Genomic DNA, 21,995 nt, shown 5'->3' on the forward strand with positions numbered 1-21,995 from the left:
ATAAATATTAATACCTAGGAATAGGATTTCTGGGTCTTAGAGTAGATGTATAGTTAACTTTTAAAGACAGTGCCAGTTTTCTAATGTGCTGTACCATTTTACACTCCTACCCAGTAATATATGAGAGTTCTAGTTGCTCCACATCTTCGTCAACGTTTGGTGTTGTCAATCATACTTTAGCTATTCTAGTGGGTGGATCCTGGTCTCTCAGTAGCATTTTGACTAAACTGCCCTTTTCGTTCATGATGAGTGACTAGAAAGATAAGCTGCCTTGTAGATGCAGATGATATAGCTTTGGGTCATAACCTTTGGAATGCATTGGGACATGATGGCAAGGATCATGTCGATAGTTCTCCATGTCCTAGGCACTAGCCCTGCCACTTTTTCCCCTTTTGGCACTTGGTTTCCTTATTGGTGAGTGGAATCTGTCTCCTCCTCTGATCTCTCAACCTCTTGGTTCATGAAGAGGCTCCAAGAATCTGGGAACCTTGATTCCCTTCGGACTGTTTTAAATAGTAATAAAGAAGAGAGATTCTTCTCGTGTTTGAAAGTTTGCATTCGTATTTCTACGGGACCCCTCTGGCGTTAAGAGAGAGAATCTCAAGGCACTGGAAGAGCCGGGAGAGCCACAGGAATGTGACCCAGCAATGACCTTGTTACCTGGTGTGTCCATTACTCTGTGTGAGATAAAGCAAGCAGCATTAATCACGTCTTGGAACTAACCTTCCCTTTTTCCTGTCAGTTCTGAGGGCTAAACTGTGGTGAGAGGAAATTTTCTTCATATTCAAATATCAGTTAGCCTTGAATGCAGTAAGATGGTGCCATACTTCGTACTATGGCAATTCCATGCTCTGTAATCTTCAGAGAAATGGGATTCACTCCCTCACTCAGAGAGCCAACTGAATTTTAACTGCAGGGTCCAGGAAGGAAGGCTCAACCCAGACTTTACTGTATCAGCTGCATGTTGATACCACAAAACATGTTTACAATTCTTGAACCACTTAATTTGTGCTTAAATTGTGCATTCTGCACTAGATGTTGCAGGAGTGTTGTTTTGTGAGTATCTTTACAAATATTTTAAGTTTCTGGATTTAGTACTCCTGTAGTGGGGGTCAGCCAGCACACACTACAACAGCTTCAGGGCTATTTGTAGCACAATCGTTTGCCTTTGCTGTTTATAGGGTGGTATGGACCCTGTTTATTTAAGAGTGCTACTTTAGTGAAAGAGGAGGTAGGCTGAAGGCATCAGAAGGCAAGCATTTTGGGTTGGTTTGAAATTGAGGACCAGCATATTCAACTGGAAAGTATTTGGAACATTCTCTCCAGGGAAAGCAGGAGGGTTTAGGTCTCTCAGATACTCTCAGTTCAGTGGTGCTTATGATATGTCAGGGGTGGTCCTAACACAGTGAATGCAGGTGATGAGTAAGGTAGAGTCCCTGTTCTCAAGGACTTGATAGTTCTAGAAGGAGAAACAGACAGGGAGTCAGCTAAGTGCTATGTAAAAAATGTGTAGAGGTTTAGAAATGGCTCAAAGATAAGAACGAGCTATACTCTCTCACTCAATAATTTATAGGATCAATTTTCAGGATTTGGGTGAAGGTTATAACCTAAGTGGTCAATTCTAAGATGGTGACTTTTTCTTTATGCTCCTGCCTCCCTGTCTACCTCTGATCCCTCCACAGCCTGGGCTGGACTGTAAAGGTTGCCCATGCATCGTGAGTCTAGTTCGTCTCCCTGGAGTGTTTCTGATGGAAGACTGGGTGCTTGAGAGGAGGCAGCACCCAAGCAATCTCGAGGTCCTGCATTTAATTTATCTCCTTCTCTGCCCATTCTTCATTATCACACTGACGGCGCTGCAGTTTCTCTCACACTGAGAATGAAATTGGGAAAGGGCCAAAATCCAACAGCTGCCGAAGAGACAGAGAGCAAATCCTCCACAATGTCCCTTTTACTGCCTGAACAGAGGGCTCTGGCCGCCCTCTAGGATGGGGGTGTCTAGGGTTACCTCGGCTGTTGTTTCTGTGGGAAAAGAGACTTCAGATGGTGGTGCTCTTATGCCCTAGACGTCTGATCCTTATGATGTTGTTTACAAACTCCCTCTACCAACATAGGTCCCCAGGAGATGATAAAGGTATTCAGTGGAAGCATGGCAGAAAGATGACAAGAACTCTTAACCTTTTCTTGGGCTACACAAAAACCAGATCCCATGATTCCCTCTCCTTTTAGTTAAATACACACACATCTGCACAAATGAAACAAAGAAACAATAGTCATAATTTAAAAACAAACAAGCAACCCTCCAAAGAACTGGAATTCAGAACCTTCTTTCCCAATACTAGATGGTTGAATCATTTGAAATCATTTAGGTCTCCGAGGAAGTGTAGCATGCCACTGTGTCTTTTGTCCTGAAACTTTTGGTTAATAAGTGTAGTGATGAAGCCAATACTGCCCATACATCCCACTGCACACCTAACATACTATGAATAATGATACAAATCAACCCTTCTTGCTCCAGTCCATCTGCACTGACGGACAGACCAAGGTTGGGGACCGGGAAGACCCGGCTCCTCCGGTGTTTCAGAAATTCCAGATTTGGAAGGATTAAGCTCTCTGCTGTGGAAATGCTTAATTCCTTTTCCCTGGACATTTTTGGAAGGCTTTCTGCTCTTTTAATCTCCTGACTTCTTATTTGTGACCAAGTTCAAATTCCAGAGAGAGAAGCAGCCAATATGTGTGATTATTTCCTCTTGCACCAAGTGGAACTAAAAGAATGAACTTACTTCACTAGAAATAAATGTACCCTTTGGACCTTAAACTAAAATGAACATGCACGGTCGGTCTGGCCCCGGTGCCGTTTGTGCAGTAATTAAGCACAAAAATGAAAAAAGATGTCAGAGGCATGCATTCATATTCTTTTTTTAGATATAAGGCAGAGAAGAATAGAAGAATCTTTTCTTAAAAAAAGATTCTTTTTGTCCCACACTGTGGCTGCCTGGTGAAGAGGAAAGTTCCTAGGGTTCAGAGTGACAGGGGTTCGCATTGTGGCTGCACAGTCCAAGAGTTGTGCAATCTGAGGCATCGCTTCTCTGAGCTCTAGTTAAAATGGGGAGAATAAAACTTCACAGAGTTGTTACAAGGATTGGAAGAGAATGTACGTAAAGCTTTTGGCATGGGGCCCTGCCCGGGACAGACTCTCACTAAATGGGCATTATTACCATATTATTATTATCAGAACATGCCAGTGACATAGAAACCCTAGGAATGCCCGTGTGAATTCAATGCTGGGCAGCTCCACACTCAGAGCGCTGCTGTGCTAAAGACCCTTACCTTGCGTTTCCAGGGGAGCTGGGGGCATGTGGGCTGTGTGGACCATTGTTTCACTCTTGCTGTGCCCCTTAGGTGATCTCTTCAGTGTCCTGGACTTTCCGTTCCTGTATTTCTACAGATTCCATGGCAGCTGCTGTGCCAGGTAATCTTAACTCATAAAACCCTTGCGCTATTAATTTGTATGTTTCTGTACTATCAGCTGTGTCTTTGTTTCAGTGAAGTCCAGGGTCACTGCTGGTTGTCCGAGTAAGTGGCAGAGTGGTGGAGGGTGCAGGCATCACAGCACCCCCCAGGCCATCAGTGGGTTGTCATGAATACCCTCAGGTGCTCAGGGCCTGACCCCTGTGAGGACCCGTGTCCTGTAGGAGTTCCTTATCCAGAGCAGTGGTTTTCTAACTTGTGGAAGAGATAGGATTCCCACACTTTTTTTCCTCCACAAGCAATTCTTAAACAGAACTTCAGTATATAAAACTGATGAAATTGGTTCAGTTCCAGAGAACGTTTGGGTCCACCATCCTACCCTCTCAACTACCAGTTTGGCTTCCCTCTTACTCCAGAAAGGCAGCCTCCAAAAAACCTCAACTGAACCCCGAGACTATGAGACACAGATTTTGGAAACCATTGACTAAGAGATGTCTAGACAACAAGGTGCAGTACTTGGGAAGTACTCAGGGATGTAGATGAATTCAATGGATAGAATTAGATGCAGAAATTCATTCTCATCCAATTTCCCTTTTTCTGCCGTAATTGCCACTTTACTGAACTTTATTGTGCTCAGAAATGGAAAGGCTTCAATGGGCAATCTCAAAACATGTTCTGATATGATTACATGGCGGAAAGACCAGACTTGGGTTGAATTCCCACCTTGCTGCTTCTGAATTATCCTAGTTTTTCCAAGTTATTCTAGTTTTCCCCGAGCCTTAGTTTAGTTTTCTCATCTGTAAAATGGAAAAATCATGCCAATGCAGGGTTGTTGTATGTATCAAATAAGGTATATAAAGCCCTAAGTATTGTGCCTGGCATAGTAAATGATGGCCATTATTATTACCTGCTCAGGTGTACCTCAAATAGAATGTACACAAACTATGAGCAATTGCTATCTAAAAGTCAGACCACCTATCCCCACCTATATAGGATTGTGCCTTATGAAGCAGTGATTCTTTAGAGAGAATAAAAAAGCTGGGTACTGTTTTTGATGGGAGTATGTTAGGACAAAAGAAATCAATATTGTAGAGTTTGCTTCTGTATTTGAGCCTCAGGATGATTTCTCTATCATCCTCAAAAAAGTCTCAGGAGAACACTCGCAGAATTCATCTTCCCAGTTTCTCTCAATTTGGTCAGGCTTTGTCACTTGACTGTTAGCTAGGATTGTGCGTTATGAGTGTTAGTGCTGCTCCGGTGCCCATGGACTTGTTTCCCTTTGGGTCCATTATGTGGCAGCACAGGCAAACAGGGTGTGGAGGGGAGAGCAACCGTTGTTTGGTTGTTTGAAACAGAGCAATACAGATCACAGCCTGTTGATGTTCGCTCTGTGGGGGCTACTTTCTGTTTCCACTTCTGTCCCCGGTTAATCTGTAACTTTCTCATAACCCAACATGAAAAACCAGTATTTGAAAGATTTGAAAATCTTTATTTGAATTGATTTAAGTCTCTGTTACATTTTACCCCATGGCTTCAGTACAAAGCTTCACCTCTTTTAAGAACGTGTTGGTTTTCCCCATCTCATCTTGTTGGCTCCTCCATGACCATACCTCAGACTAAGAGTGTCACCTTCAGAAAGTTCTAGGAGAGCTCAGAAGGGGTTATAGAGACCTGATGATACAGCAGTGGCCATGACCCCGACACCCCATTAACAAGGAGCCCAGGCTCTTTCACTTCTGGGTTTTTCCCATTGCTTTTAAGATTTGCCTCCATAGCAAGCAGTAGAAGAACTGAAAATGGAAGGAGAAAAACAAGGGATCCATGAGTAATTTAGAAATGATTCACAGACATACAAGTCAAGTGATGGGAAAGAATCATAGCTGCTTTCGTAAGCATGTTGGTCACACACCAGGAGTAGCTCAGTTCTAGTAGAGTGTCAGTGCTGAGGGTCAACATGGAATCGTGCCCTTCCTCTGGCTGGAGGTGGAGAGGAGAGAAAAAGACTGGAGGAGAAGGAGGTATTGGAGACTGGACAGGCTCCTGTGAAGGTGTTACCTCCTTGGACACGGATGGATGCCACCCAGAAGAGTCCTGGAGCGCTGGCTGCCTCAGTTTCTCCTCCCAACCTCACAGCCATGGGGGCCTAGAGCATCTCTCTCTGGTCAGGAGCATCCATGATGAGGTTTGAAGAGTCATAGAGAACTGCTGAAAAAGCCAGGAAACCTGGGTTATAATTGTGCCTGTGCCTCAGTTTGCTTGTTAATAAAGTGGGAACTGGGATTGGGGAAACTCTGTTCTGAAAATCTCTGATTTCCATAAGGTAGAAGGAGGACCGATACGTTTATTCCTACTTTAAGAACATAGAACCTCAGGCAAGAAAGAAATGGAAAAGGGGGGATTTGGTCAAGGTTACAAGGACCAGTGAGCACAGCCAAGAAGAGGAATCTAGGTCACTTGATTTCCAGCCTGCTACTTACCCACAAGGACCTCCTAGCCTTTCAGGTGGGAGTGACTCAATATCTTAGTCCATAGCTGCCAGGCCTTCCATGACTGCAGATGCAAATCTGAGTGAATTTTGCAGGTCCTCCATGCCACACAGGTTGATAAACACACAGGAAAGCCTAAAGCTTATCTCTGGTCCTGCCCCAAGAATGTGGCTGTGAACTCATCTAACCTAATGAAGTGAAGGCACACATTTCTGTGAAATTTGGCTTTAGGTGTGTTTAATTCAATTCAAGCTGCTTCCAAGTAAGCCTGTCAAACACTGATATAATACCTACGATGACCAAGGCTCCATGCTTGGCTCTGTTGGGGAAAATAGAAAAGCCCAAGATTGGGCCCTGCCCTCTCAGAGCTCACGGTCTTAGTTGGAACCACACACCAGTGTCTATAATAAAGGTCAGATGGCAGTGGCACTCTAGCCCTGGGAGCACAAATAGGTACAGGTCATAAGACCTGCCTCTTTGGTCTGGGGTACAACTCCAGTCATGTTTCTTGCTTTTCTATTTTCAATTCCAAAGAAACGTCACACTCCGGTCCCTACTTGCATTTATTTGCATGAAGTCAGCCTCTATCCTGGAGTCTGTCTCCACACTCCTTTCCTCAATAGCTCTGCTGCCAAATGCCAGGAAGAGTGACCATTCTGTTTGGAGTCTCTTTGCTTTGGCTTTGACCACACAGTGACACTTCTGAAAATGGTTCCAACGCAGGCCACTATTTCCCTATCCGCTGCTGTATCATTGCCTTGCTGATGCAGACTTCTGAATAGCCCCTGAAATGCTACCCCATCCTCAGACTCCCTTGTGGGGAGCTTTTTCAGGTCACGTACATGGGATTAGACATCATTCCCAAAGCACCGCTTCTGTGTAGGTCAGCCTTGTTTCAGGGACCTCTGTAATGGAGCCAGCCTTTCTTTGAGAGTCTTACCTTGAACCCATGGGCCAGTGCAGACCCTCTGACCTCATATGGTGAGTTTCCCTGTGGAATTCTTTTCCTGGCAGTTTGTTCCTCTTGAAAAAAATTGAAGCCCTACTTTGGCAAGCACAAATCTCCAGAAGTAATATAGGAGGAAGCAGGGGGTATTGCCCTCCATGTTTTCTTGTAGTTTTTCTTTCATGATTTAACCAGTGACCTCCCAAATTTCTATACCTCCTTCCCACCTCCAGTAAATGCTCTCATTATACCTCCTTAGAAAAGTAGAGCTTAATGGGTTTTAAATTTTGGGGTGTTTTTATCCAAAGATCATTGGAAAACACAGATGCAACAGATATATAATAATTAGAAATTGACTGGTAAATATAACAGAAAATAGTTACCTATTGACTAACGGAAGATAAGCCTCACTAACAAAAGAATATTTTCTTCCAGTGGATTTTTGGGATTCTTTCTCATGTTCAGCACAGTGAAGCTGAAAAGCCTTATGGCTCCAGGGCAGTGCGCAGCCTGGATTTTCTTTGCTAAGGTAAGAGAAAAGGGAGGGATGGGAAACATTGATCTCAGAGGCCTTTGTGTCCAGTGTTCTCAAAGCCTGTGTAATGTCAGGTTTGATCTTCATGAAATCATTTCTCATCACTGGCCATGGGCCTCATCTTTCACTCATTCAGGTAACAATTTCTGAACATCCTCCTATTTTATTAGCATGACATCATCTTTATGATGCTCCTGGAAGGTCACCTGGGAAAGCCCCTTAACATCCCTGAGTCTTGATTTCCCCATCTGAACCTGAGAGGTTTTGCCAAAAACACTTCTAAGGCTTCTCTAGTTCTAATAGACTAGACTCCTGGATGCATGGGGGCAGTTCTTATCATCCTTCCTGGGAACTGTGAGGGTGTCCAGAACTCAAGTGACTTGCCCAGGAGGTCTCAGTTTATCAGAGGTGATAGAGAGAGGAAAATAGGTAAATGGCCAGACTGGGGGGCTTGGATGAAGCTTTCACAAAAGGGAGAATTATGAGAATGCCCATTGTGTATCTAATTGACCGTGGTTGAAGCATAAGATAGAGAGGTAGGAAAGTAAGAAGAACCAGAAAAGCAGCTGTGGGACACAGGAGCTTAACTGAAATGCTTTGCGACTAGCTTCCTTCTAGTGGAGCGTTTCAGTTCTCCAATGTCTGTGAAGGAGTCAAGTCACAGGGCCCTCGGTGCTGCTTCCAAGGAGTGACATCTCTTAATTTAATCTAATGAAATAATTATTTAAACTTGTTTCTTTAGTCATTTTTTTGTTGGTTGGTTGATTTTTTTCCTCCCCAGAAAACAAAGGCAAACTTTTTTCTTTGAAAATCAGATTTCACAGTGATATCTTCATCTGCATGGTCTACTTTATAACAGTACTAATAATTCTAATTCCAGCAGAATGTGAAGAGTGGTTAACATATTGACTTCCAGCATGACAGAATGAGGAAGTTGACAAATCCTCTCCCCAGAAAGCAACTAGAAAGCTGGAAAAAGACTGTCTAACATACCCCTTTAAGCTCTCTCACCATTAACCAAAGGCTTACAACAAATGGAGACGCTTTTGTTCATAAAAACGACTCAACTTTGGGTAGGAACTACATGAGTTTATGGCATTCTTGCATAGGGTTGCTTCTATTCCCTCCTCCCCAGCTCTGTCAGTGTACTAATTTAACCAGAGCGGGGCAGGCTATGAAAACTAGCAGGCTTGTTGCCACTTCCAGAATACTTCACTTGGAGTATTTTCAGTTAAAGTGGCCATGTCAGTGGTAAATGAAGAGCCAGTAGCTCCACTGTCTTGAGTTGGCAGTCCTCTTTGGGGCAAGCAATGGACCAGTGGTCTAGCTGGGGACTTAACAGGTAATTCTCGGAGGTCAGAGAGTCATCAGGGGCTTGATAGCTCTCCATATATTTGAGATTTACCTTAGTCTGTGTACATGAGCACCAGAGATGGAGCATGCCCAAGACATCTACACATCTCTGGCCAAGGGAACCTGTGTGCACATGTAGAGGAGATGTGAGAAAGCAAGCAGAAAGTAAAAGTCAGGAAAGACATGAAGACAGCCGAAAATTTGAATGTGTCCCCCAGCCTACACACAGAATCAGAAGCAAAGGGAAGACTTTCTGGCTCAAGGTGTTTGAGCAAAACCTCTGACTAGTCTTTGCCAGAACACTAAGCTATGCAGACATGGGGATGACCCCTAGGAAAGGAAGCTTAAAATAAAAACAAGAAAAAAATTGGGTGTAAACCTCAGCAACTGTACCATATATGGGAGACAGAGTTTACAGACTTAGTCCAGGCAAATTACTAAACAGCAGAGCAATAGTACCAACAACAATGCTCTGGGAAAAAGTCAGAATCCAGAGTTGCTACCATATCTTATGTAAAGTGTCCACTATTCAACAAAGATTACAGGCATTCAGAGAAACAAGACAGCATGATTCATGCACAGGGAAAAAGCAGCCAATAAGAACTGTGTCTGAGTATCTGTCCTCAGATAGAGGACTTAGCAGAAAAAGACTGCAGAGCTGCTATTTAAATATGTTTAGAGATCTGAAGGAAACCATGTTTAGGAATTCAAGGAAAGACTCAATGAATATAGATTTTCAATAAAGAAATAAAAATGATTTTTAAAAATGAGAACCAAATGGAGTTGAAAAGTACAATAACTACAATAAGTACAATAACTAAAAGTACAAAAATTCTCTAGAGGTACTCAATAACGGATTTGAGATGGCAGAAGAAAGAATAAGTGAATTGGGAGGTAGAGCAAAAGAAATTATTCAATCTAAAGAACAAATTTTTTTTTAAATTAAACATATATGAGTAAAGGCTTAGAGACTGGTAGGACAACATCAGGCATATATCTATACATATATATATATGAATTCCAGAAGAGGAAAGAGGGGTAGGAAAAAAATAAGATGAATTGATGACTTCTCATCAAAAACAATGGGGGCCAAAAAGCAGTAAGATAACACATTCAAAATGATGAAAGGAAAATCATCAACCAGGAATTCTATACACAGCAAAAATATCCTTCAAATATGAACGAGAAATAAAGACATTCCCAATTAAAGGCTGAGAAATTTGTTGCTAGCAGTCATATCAATAATTACATTAAATGTGAACAGACTAAAATACCCCACTCAAAATTCAGAGATTGTCAAATACCCATCTATATACTGTATATAAGAGATATACGTTAGATTCAAAGAGACAAATAGTCTGAAAGTAAAAGGATGGAAAAGCAGAACCATGCAAACAGTAGCCGTAAGAGAGCTAGCTGGAGTGACTGTATTAAAATCAGACAAAATAGACTTTATGACAGGAAATATTACTAGAGAAAAATAAGGACATTTAATAATGATAAAATAATGAATACATTAGGAAGATACAACAGTTATAAATGTATACACACCTAACCACAGCAGCCCAAAATATATGAAGCAAAAAGTGACAGAATAGAAAGGAGAAATAGACTATTCAGCAATGATAGTTGCACGTTCCAGTACTGAAAAGTTGATAGAACAACTACATAGAAAAGCAAGGTTATAGAAGGATAGTCATGACTTGAACAACACTGTCAACCAATTTGACATAACTACCATTTATATGACACTCCACCCATAAACGGCAGAGTACATATTCTTCTCAAGCACACATGGAACATTCTCCAGGATAGATGGTATCCTAGGTCAGAAAACAAGTCTCAATAAATTTAAAAAGATTGAAATCATATGAAGTATGTTGTCTGACCACAAGCAGAAGTAAATTAGAAACTTACAACAACAAAAAATCTGGGAGACCCCATGCATTTGGAAATTAAATAACATATATTAAATAGTCTATGAGGCAAAGAAGAAATCACAAGAGAAATTAAAAATATTTTAACATATCATCAAAACTTATGGGATGCAGCTAAAGTATAGCTTAGAGAGAAATTGATAGCTGTAAACACCTATATCGGAAAAGAAGAAAGGTCTTAAATCAACAACTAGAAACTAGAAAAAGATGAGTAAACTAAACCCAAAGTGAGCAGAAGATATAATAAAGTTTAGTGTGAAAATTTATAGAAAACAGAAAATCATTATAGATAGAAAACAGAAAATCAATGTTGATTCTTTGAAAAGATGAACAAAATTGACAAACCTCTAGCTAGACTGAGAAAATAAGAAAGAAGATACAAATTATCCAAATTATAAATGAAAGAAGGGGTATTACTACTGAGCCTATAGAAACTAAAAGCATTGTATATTATGAATAATTCCGGATCATGAATAATTTCATGCCAGAAAATTAGATGATTTAGATGAAATGGACAAATTCCCAGAAAGGCACAAATTAGGAATATGGACTCAAGAATAAATGGAAAATCTGAATACACTCATAACAAGCAAATAAATGTAAGTAGCAATTTAAAATATTTCCACAAAGAAAAGCTCAAGCCCAATTTGCTTTACTGATGAATTCTATCACATATTTAAAGAAGAAATATTTTTTCTTTACAAATTCTTTAGAAAGTAGAGGAAGAGGGAATAACTCCCAATTTATTCTATAAGGTGAGTTATGCTGATACTAAGGCCAGACCAAAAAAAATCCTAAGAAGAGTACAGACCAATATCCCTCATGAACATAGATCTTTAACAAAATATTAGCAAACCAAATCTGACAACATGTAAGAAGGATTATATACCATGATCAAGTGGGATTTATTCCAGAAATGCAGAGTTGGTTCAATATATGTAAATTAATGTAATCCATTATATTAATAAAGGACAAAAATACATGATCATGTCAATAAGTACAGAAAAACCATTTGACAAAACCCAACATCTATCCATGATAAAAATTTCCCAACAAGCTAATAATAGAAGGGGACCTCCTCAACTTGATAAAGGGCATCTGTGAAAAACCTATAGCTAACATTACACTTAATGGTGAAACTGAATGCTTTTCCCCTAAGATTGGGAGCAACACAGGAATGTTCACTCTTACCACTTTATTCAACATTATACTGGAGGTTTGGGCAGTGAAATAAAGGACAAAAATTATACTGGAGGGTTTGGGCAGTGCAATAAAAGAAAAAGATAACCTTATCCTATATGTAGAAAATTCTAAGGAATTGGTAAAAAAACACTAATTGAACTAATAAACAATTTATCAAGGTCTCAAGATGCAAGATCAATTTAGAAAAATCAACTGTAGTTTTATATATTAGTAATAACAGTCATGTTGCTAAAAATGAAATTAAGAAAACAATTCCATTCACAATAGCATCAAAAAGAAAAAACTACTTAGGAATTTAACAAATAAATGCACAATTTGTACACTGAAAACTACAAAACCTTTCTGAGAGAAATTAAAGAAGGTCTCAATAAATGGAGAGACTCAATATTGTGAAGATGGAAATTCTTCCTAAATTAATTAATAGATTTAATGCAATCTAAATCTAAATCCTCATCAAAATCCCTGCAGGCTTCTTTGTACAAATTCACAAACTGATCCTAAAATTTATTAGCAATACAATAGCCAAAAAAATTATGAAAAAGAAAAACAAAGTTAGAGGACTTACACTACACAATTTGAAAACTCATTATAAAGCTAGAATAATCGATACATTGAGGTATTTGTGTAAGGTTAGGCGTTTATGGTCTGTTGATTTTTGATAAAGATGCCAAGGCAATTCAATGGGAAAAGGATTTTCTTTTGAACAAATGGTGCTGGAAGAGTCAGATATCCATATGCCAAAACAAAAACATGCTTAGACCCTTGCTTTACATCGTTAACTCAAAATGGATCATAGACCCAAATGTGAGAGATAAAATCAGATTACTCTTAGAAGGAGACACAGGAAAAAAATTTGAATGACCTTGGTTTAAACAGAGTTCTTAGATTTCACACTAAAAGGGTGAACCATAAAATAATTGACCAATTCGACTTCATTTAAATTAAAATATTTTACAATTTAAAAGACACCATTAAGAAAATGAAAAGATAAGCCACAGCCTAGGAGAAAATATTTGCAAATCATATACCTAATAAAGGACTTGTATCCAAAATATGTATATAAAGAATTCTTACACTTCAGTGAGACTGCCTACAACGCAATTTAAAAAATGGTCAAAAGACTTCAATAGACATCTCACTAAAGAAAATATGTTATATGAATGGTTCATAAGTACATGAAAAGGAACTCAACATCATTATTCATTATGGAAATGCAAATTAAAACCATTATGAAATATCACTACATATTCATTAGGATGGGTATAATTTCAAAAATACCCCCCCCCCCCAAAAAAAGAGAGAAAAGTCCTGTTGAGAATATGGAGAAACTGGAACCCTCATAAACTGCTGGTGGGAATATAAAATGGTATAACCACTTTGGAAAACTTTGGTAATTTTTTAAAAGGTTAAGCAAAACTGACTGTACAACCCATTAATGCTATTCCTGGAATTTACCCAAGAGAATTGGAAATATGTCACAAAAGACTTAAACATGAATGCTCATAGCAGCATTATTCATAATAACCCAAAACTGGAAACAATCTGTCCATCAACTGGTGAGTGTATAAACAAGAGGTAGTAATCGCGTATACATACAATGGAATACTATTCAGCAATAAAGAGGAATGGATTATTAGTATATTGCAACAACGTAGATGAATCTCAAAAACATTATGCTAAGTGAAAGAAGCCAGTCTCAAAAGAATATGTATAGGATGATTTTATTTATGTGAAATATCCAAAAAAGCCCAATTTGTAGAGATGGGAAGCATACTGGTGGTATCTTGGGGCAGAGTGCCTACAGATGAGGTGATGGAAATGTTCTAAATCGGGGCTTTGGTGAAGGTTGCACATCATTTAAATTAATATATTAAATTTGTTCATTAAAAAAATCATTGAACTTTACATTTAAAGTGGGTGAATTTTACGACATGTACATCATCTCTGAAAGCTGCAAAATAGAAGTTCTCGAAGCATAGTGCGTAAATCTCTTTAAGATTAAGAAGGACGTTTTTCCTGTGCATATGGCTTTGTTTATTTGGCCACCAGTTTCATGAGTCTCCTTTTTATTTATCGTATTTTTTCTTTTTTTCTTAAACTCTGAAGAAGGTTTATAATTACCTTCTCTATAGTTAATTCAAAAAGTGGAAGAATTCTTAATGGACTACTGTGGCTTAATGCTGATCCTTCTTAAATGCAGAGGATTGGATTCCATGAGCCATTACTGTTTCTTTCAGTCTCAGTATAATACATTAAGCAATCTCTTTCTCTCTCTCTTTCCCTCCTTTTTCTTTTCTATTTAAAAATGAACTCTGTTATCCTCAGTGGCATAATATTTACCTGTTCTTTGGGCCACCTACATATCAAAATGTGCTGACATTGGAAATACAACATAACTGTAGTTAGCAATACAGCATTTCCCCATGATGTCATTGTGACTATTCTGAATGCCAGCATATTCAGAAAGTAACTCAGAAAGATGTTCCATTGGCCCCAGAGGAGACTTTGGATCCTGTGAAAAACTCATAGATACAGAGGCAGGGGGTTCATTCAGAAGGGGGCTGAGGGTGCCTTCTTCCTTGATCCGAAAGGACCCATTCTCTGGCATTTCCCAAGGAGTTGTCACATCAGCTTCACCACTGCCAGTGCTGAGAGAAGACATCCGTGCTGCTCTCTGGTCCTCATCTTTCTTCGTATCTTTCTTGGGTCTGAGGATGCTCACCATGGAAACAGTGCCTTCTAAATCATGTATTGTTTTCACCATTGTTGTTGTTTTTCTCTCTGGGAATTTGAGTAACATTCTAAGAAGCTAAAACTAATTTAGCAACTTTTTTTTTTAATGCCCCCCTTCATTTTGGTAAATTCAGCCATGTGAAATCTAACTGCATCTTCGTAAAATCTTGGAATCCCTTCCCACTTGTAAAGTAAAGCATTGATGCAGGAAAAAGGGGTTGAATTTAAGAGAAAAGTGATGAAATGTGTAGACATGTAAGGAAGAGGTGGTATGAATTTATATTTTTCTCCTAGTGAGTTCCTCCAGCAGATTTAAGTTCTCACATGAGAATTCTTCCTGGATTGAGTAGTGCCTTATGTCATCCTTGTTAACTTCAAAATGACCAGAGTACTCAGCATCCACTGGGCAGAGGCAACTGAGGCCAGAGTGAGTTTATGTTGAAGTTGAGCCAGGAGAGGAGAAATATCCTCCAAACAGCAGCACTGGCCTGTTAGGGTCCTGGGGATTCAGTATTGCTCCCCATTTCAAAGCTGTCTCTGTAAGAAGACAGTTTTTTCGTCCTTTAAGCTAATGTCATAGTTGCTACCACCATTTTGTATCCTGAAGGCTGTGGTAGACCAGAAATCCAAGTCTTAGTCTGTTCTTTTTATGGCCTTAGGAAAAGAACTTTCTGTAGCTTGCTTAGGATGTATCTCTTGATTAGGTTTAGTTTGTTTTTTGATTGCTCGAGTTCCATCTTTAATGTACACATGGCCAGGACCAGGGTGGCCATTGCTCTCTGGGCCGCGCAGTGTGGAATTTGTGTGTGATGTGATTCTCAGTGTCCGCTGAGAGTAAACAAGCGTTTCCGGAATGTTGCATCCAAGGCACCTCCTCTGTCTCCCCTTCCAGACCCTTCCCTGACGCTGTGTCATAATTTCCTGCCTGCCTGAAACTGTGAATTCAATGGCATTTTTAAGGTATACTAGATTCTTACAGTTTTTGTGGTATTGGAAGTGTTTTTGAGTAGCCTTCTTTTTGGACATGGTTCTACCAATCTGTCAACAGCTATCGGGGAAATCTTTGGAGTATCTGAATGTTGTGGGTGAGGGTAATGCATTAGTGTAGGTGTAGTGTCTGCCTTATAATCCAGAGGAGAAGGTAAAAGTGACAAGGTGAGGAGACTATTAGAGAACCTTGCTGAGCCAGGTGTGACTTCAGGAGTTGAGTGAAGGGAATGCTCTGTGAATTGAAGCAGCAGAGTGGCTGAACTGGCCCCTGCAAGCACTGGTCGCCTGGGAAAGGTGGAAGAATGGAATGAGGGCCTTCCAAGATGAGTGGCAGGGGCCTAAGGCAGGATATACAGGTGAGGAGCCACAAGGAAATAAATCTGAGTAGAGGAGGAGGACAGTAGGAGGAATAAAGGGAAAACTGGGCACAGAGAGTCAGATTATGGGAAACCCTAAAAGCCATGCCACAGAGACCATCGGGAACCTCTGAATGAGTCTGACTGAAGGTCACTTTATAAGCAGGTTAATATGCAATGGTGTTTAAAACAGATTGGAAATGAGTTCAAAGCATTTAGACGGGAGGTGAACCAAGGTATTAGGGATGGCAAGAATAAAGATGAAAGGTCAAACTTGATTGACAATTTGAAGGAAAATGAATTTTAATTGCTTAATTTGTCATATAATTGTTGTGTGAGGTGATAAAAAAAATTAGAAAACAAAGGGTCAGATCATTTTACAACAGGGAGTGTAATGATAGTTTGGATACGGGGAGTGATGGTTAGGGAACATCACAAATGGCTCCAAGGTTGTAGCTAGAAACATGGGAAATCCATGGCATTCCAGACAGAAATGGGGGTGATTGTGAAAGAACATCTTTGGAGAGGAAGGCTGGTGAAATACATTTTAGACAAATGTGTAAGGTGAAAAAACATCTAAATGAAGCTGTTTTGTGTTAGAAACATTGGGTAAAATGTAGGGGAGAGCTCAGCGCTTTGCATGTGCATTTGGGCTTCGCCGATAGAGAGATGGATTGAAATCAAGAAAATGAATAAATAGGTGAGCTCACTGAGAGAGTGAAAGAGTTTAGGGAGAGCAGAGCAGGAGCCTAGGACTTAGCTTGGGACCAGTAATGAGCAGGAGAGAAAAGTAATAGGCAAGAGATACAAGGGGGAACCAGGAAAGTTCAGTATGGAGAAGTCTAAAGAAAAATTTTAAGGAAGAGAGCGCATGCTTGAAACTAGAAAAGAAGACACCCATAAGCAGAAAGATTTAAAGATGCTAGAGAACGAGAGGAAATTGGGAGAGCAGGTTTCAGTAGGAGGTAAAAGGAGTAGGGGAGGCTAGCTGGAGAGAAAATGGAGAGCTTTTTTCCTGAGCTTCAGCAGAAGAGCGATGATGTGAGGGAGGCTTTTCCATGAGGCACGAGGTAGCAGGGCTGGGATTTCCGGGAAAAGGAAAGGAAAGCACACTCACTGTTTGGCTTTGATCACTATGCACTGTAGCCCTCTAGTCCTCAGTTGTTTCATACATAAAGCAAGGAGTCTGACTAGAAGATATGTGAAGATACCCCAAATGTTATGATTCTATGGAGCTCCAACAGTGTTGACTGTATCTGATATTTAAGACTAAATGCTGATGGCATTTATATTCAATTGCAGGATTATGTATACTGATGATCAGCTAGGAGACATATCATTAACTCTCAGTCCTACCTAATAAAGCATTTGCTAGATTTCAAGTGTTTAATAGAACTGATCAGAATAAAGTAGGAAACCTTTCTGTTATCTGACCTTCCTCCACCCTTATTACCAAATCTACGTTCTCTCCTGGAAGATTATGTGTAAACAAATGGTTAATTGGAATGTTTGTGCCTGTTTTTATAGAGTTTGGACAGTCAAAATCCATGCTTATGGAATAGGGTTTCCCTTCCCATTGCTGCTTAGGATAGAATTCTGCTCACACAGTTCAGGTGGAAGATGGGAAAGCCTTCTGAGACATGGTCCCACGTGAGTTTTCAAACCTGGAGTGTGTGGTGGGTGTAGAAATGAAGCCACGAGCCAAGGAACAAGGGGTAAAATATTACAAAGTTAGAATATTCTAGAACTTGGACTCCTCAGTGTTTCAAGATAAAAACAGAATATATGAGATAATATATGTGAAAATAGCTGGGGAGTAACAAAGCGCAGTGCAAACACAGAGCATTTTGTAGAGTCATATAAACTCGAACCAAGACTCAATTTTGACCTGACTGATTCCCAAGTTTGCCACTTTCTAGTTTATGCTTCATTGTGTCATCTGTAAACAAATGTAATAATAATGTCTACCTTACTGAGAGGGTTGAATAATATTTAGACAGCCCTTGAATAATGAGTGCTGGCCGTTGGCCCGTCTTCCTTGACTCTGTCAACCACTAGTTTAATTCTTTCACCAAATTAACCAGTCATTCCAGCGTCTGAATATACCATTTATATTCACTAGTTCTAGGTAATGAACTTAGCTGTGGACTGCCTACCCTAGGCACTGCTCAGAATTCAGCCTGCATGAGAACAAGGTCTCTCACAGCTCTTTCAATCAGACATTGTCTAACAAAAGAGGAAATTGATGCACCATTCACAATGTTTTTAGACCTATATAAAGAGTCATTGATTCAGAACAGGTGTCGTGCCTGTGAAAATGTATATTTGATGGTTTCCATGGAAACCACCGTTGGCTGTTCTGTGATCACTAGCCTTAATTGTACACTGGGATTGCCAGGGAGCTTTCAAACCTGTCTCCATAACAACCCCTCCTTGTGTAGTAATATGACCACTGTCCAGAACTATGTTTTCTCATACAGGAGTTTCTCTTAAAAGGGTCAAGAAGATTCTGCTGGTAAGTTTTAACCTCCGTTTGATTTATCCTTATGAATAACTCTTAACTGGATAGGAATTTTTTCTGAGTTTTGACTGCCTATCTCTCAGGCTGTTTTGCCAGGTCTTCAGAGCATGGCCTAATGTCTCTTTTTTCAGTGACATGTCGACATTTCCCTTGAGCTATTGCCAAGATATTGAACTAAGAAGGAATCTTGACTGTGTCTCTTTGCTAGATAAAATCAAACCTGTTTAAGTATAGGCTGAAGTTGTAAAAGGGTTGTCAACAGACTGTTAGCATTCGCTGTTTGAAATTTTTAAATGTCTCCAAGACCATTAGTAAAACTCTTGATGTTTCCGGTGGAATTAAAAAACAGGAAGAAGAAGAAGTAGCTTAGTGTCTTTTTAATATTAACATGGAATCACACAGATTTCATGACTTCTAAATAATATAATTTCTTACTCTCCAGCTGACTTTTTAGATGTATTTGTAGGGAAGTTTCAAAACTTACCATTGAATCACACTTTGAACTTCTGAAGACGTGACAAGTAAACAAATATATCAAGTTCTGGAATTAGACTTCTTAGGTTCAGTGTCTGGCATGTGCACATGCATGTGCCTATGGACCTCCCCGCCCCCACCCCACACACATTGAGAACAGACTACAGAAAATACAGAAAAATCCTGGAAGTATAGGTACAATGCCCATCATGTTTTGCTCTCACTGGGTCAAGTCTGCTATGAGTTCTCTTCCTCCTTCTACTTCCTATTCTTTTTTCCAGTTTTATTGAGATATAATTGATATATAATATCATATGAGTTTAAAGTGTATAACATAATGATTTGATATTTGTGTATATTGTGAAATGATCACAATAAATTTAGTTACCATCCATCACCTCAAATAGTTACAAAAAAAATGTGGACTGCATCATGAATTTACGTGTGATCCTTGCACAGAGGCCCTGCTAATCTTCTCAGTGTCATTCTAGTCTTAGTATACGAGGTCAGACAATTAAGTTCGTGAACTTGTTGCAATGATGTTGCTAACCTTTTTTGATATCAGAGGGATTATTCATTATGAACTTGTACCAACTGGACAAACAGTTAACCAAGTTTACTATTTGGAAGTGCTGAAAAGGCTGCATGACAAAGTTAAACGAACTGAACTTTTCGCCAACAATTCATGGCTCTTGCATCACGACAATGCACCAGCTCACATGGCACTGTCTGTGAGGGAGTTTTTAGCCAGTAAACAAATAACTGTATTGGAACAACCTACCTACTCACCTGATCTGGCCCCCATTGGCTTCTTTCTTCACCCAAAGATAAAGGAAATGTTGAAAGGAAGACATTTTGATGACATTCAGGACATCAAGGGTAATATGATGACAGCTCTGATGGCCATTCCAGAAAAAGAGTTCCAAAATTGCTTTGAAGGTGGGACTAGGCGCTGGCATTGGTGCATGCCAGGGAAGTACTTCAAAGGGGACTGTAGTGACATTGAGCAATGAGGTGTGTAGCACTTTTTTCTGTGATGAGTTTGCAAACTTAACTGTCAGATCTCATATGTGCTGCTGAAGTGAGCACAGTTACTTCTCTGTCTTTATCATCATCATCATCATCATCATCATCATTCCCATCATCATTGTCACCATGTGTTGCCTGTGGAGAGCCTGTTGCTGTCTTTCTTCACTTCCTGGACAGTAAAAGTTAATCACGAAACAAGAGGCCCCTCCTCTTCAGTTCACCATTTGTATTTCTTCCCTTCTTCTCAGCTTCTTAAGATGCCTCACACCTTCTTCCTGTCACACTTAAAAGTTCACTTGAATATATCACTTTCTGTGTAACAGTTTAGTGATTTTTTTTTCTTCCTTCAGCACCTTAAGTGTTCTGGAATGTTCTGATGAAAATAAATTATTAAACCCGATGAAGCCGTGCTGTAATGTAACTTTTATGTTGAAAGAGTATGCTTAAAATCTAATTATGGCTGTTTCCTAATGAAATCATTTTTCTTTTTCACAGTCTGAGTGGCTATGGCAATGAGAATAATTTTTCATGGAAAATTAAAACCTAGGGGCCGCAGCATAGTTTCCTGTACAGTCTCTAGCTGGGCAACAATAACAGCATGTCGATGTCTTTCCATGACATCACTGTTGAAGCAACAGGAACATGAAGTGGCAAGTTGGGAGCTGTTCTGTTATTGTTGAGCTGTGTGGAAACAGCACAGAAGTTAGTTATCTGAGAATTATTCATTTGTGAACAAGGTTTTCCCAGCGGGCACATGGGAGGGGAAATACAGTTTTGGATTAAAGAAAAAAATTGTAATTCCATTTCCTATTGTCAAAATAATTCATGAGGAAGTGAATGATCTTAATGGCCATTTTGCTATTTTGGATGAGTTTGTTTTTCTTGTTTCCGATTATGAACTCTTAATTTTTTCTGGGCTATTTTTAGCATCATTGATCATCACAATGTTCTGTGCTGCGAAACTATGATAACAATTCTGGGTTTCACAACTTTTGACCTGAATGAATTTGCGTTAGTTTACTTATTGAGGAAATACCCTGAATTTCTGTAAATTTCCTGACTGCAAGGTTTTTATGGGTGCTGTTATTATCTAAGATAATTGAAAATAACTAAAATTAAAGTGGATTTTTCAATGTAAAGTCCAATTAGTTGGGAAACTTTTACAAGGTCTCTTTTGGGGGATGGGTTGCTGTGTACTCAGATCATTGTAGGATAGTATTGAATAAGTGAGTGTCGAGGAATGCGTAAACACACTGATCTTATTTTACACACCTTTACAAGTTTGTGCCCTCTTGTCAGAAATAGAGAAAGGAGGAATTCTGCGTGTATCTCATGAAGTCTCATGAAGTACCTTCCACTGCCCCCCAGTAATGCTCCTGTGATGCACATGTTCTTTTCTTTAATTGTGCCAATTCTGTTTGAGCTCACCTTTCCTTATAACGACCTTGAACTGCATTCCCCAAGATGTGGCCAGACGTAGCCTAATCAGCAAAGAGCTCTCTTCAGGCCCTGTGCATGCCCAGAGCAGAGGGCAGTCCACAGGCAGAACTGAAAGCCTGTGTCGTTAGAGAATGAGCTGTTATAGTCAAAACTAATAAAATGACACAGTTCTTGAAAAGTCTGAATGACCAGACTTTTATTACACGAAAGCTACGTTTTGACGCATGATCAAGAGGAATGACATGAGGATCTGAAAGACTTAGTAGATATTTACGTGGTACGATTTTGTGATCTTGGTGGCCTGATACTCCACTGGAACCCAGCCCACATTTGTTCTCCTGTGTTTATCCCCCAAGTGGAATTTGTTTACGTATAAATTGTCACATCATTTTTTCCTGTTTAACATTTCTCTCCTCTTAAAAAAAGTAATCCAAACTTGGTTTTCCCCCTCCTGTCTCTACATCAGTCTTTTGAACTGACCCAGTCATTCTTTAGGTTGAAATTTCTGATGTTATTTTTGTTTA

The 21,995-nt window shown here is 39.7% G+C and overlaps 1 protein-coding gene across 7 annotated transcripts in view; it reads left to right on the plus strand.

Moving 5' to 3' along the window:
- Positions 1-21,995, plus strand: part of TMEM241 (transmembrane protein 241) — a 133,039-nt gene that overhangs the window by 53,949 nt on the left and 57,095 nt on the right. For all 7 annotated transcript variants that reach the window (XR_013995284.1, XM_081078764.1, XM_081078763.1 and 4 more), the window contains 2 exons: positions 3,400-3,469; positions 7,336-7,429. Coding sequence is in view for 6 of the 7 variants with exons in the window: in XM_081078764.1 (XP_080934890.1) it covers positions 3,400-3,469; positions 7,336-7,429 (164 nt within the window). In the remaining variant the exon portion in view is untranslated. The remainder of the gene's footprint in view (positions 1-3,399; positions 3,470-7,335; positions 7,430-21,995) is intronic.

The sequence above is a fragment of the Rhinolophus hipposideros genome (genome assembly GCF_964194185.1).
Source record: "Rhinolophus hipposideros genome assembly, chromosome: 17".
NCBI lineage: Eukaryota > Metazoa > Chordata > Mammalia > Chiroptera > Rhinolophidae > Rhinolophus > Rhinolophus hipposideros.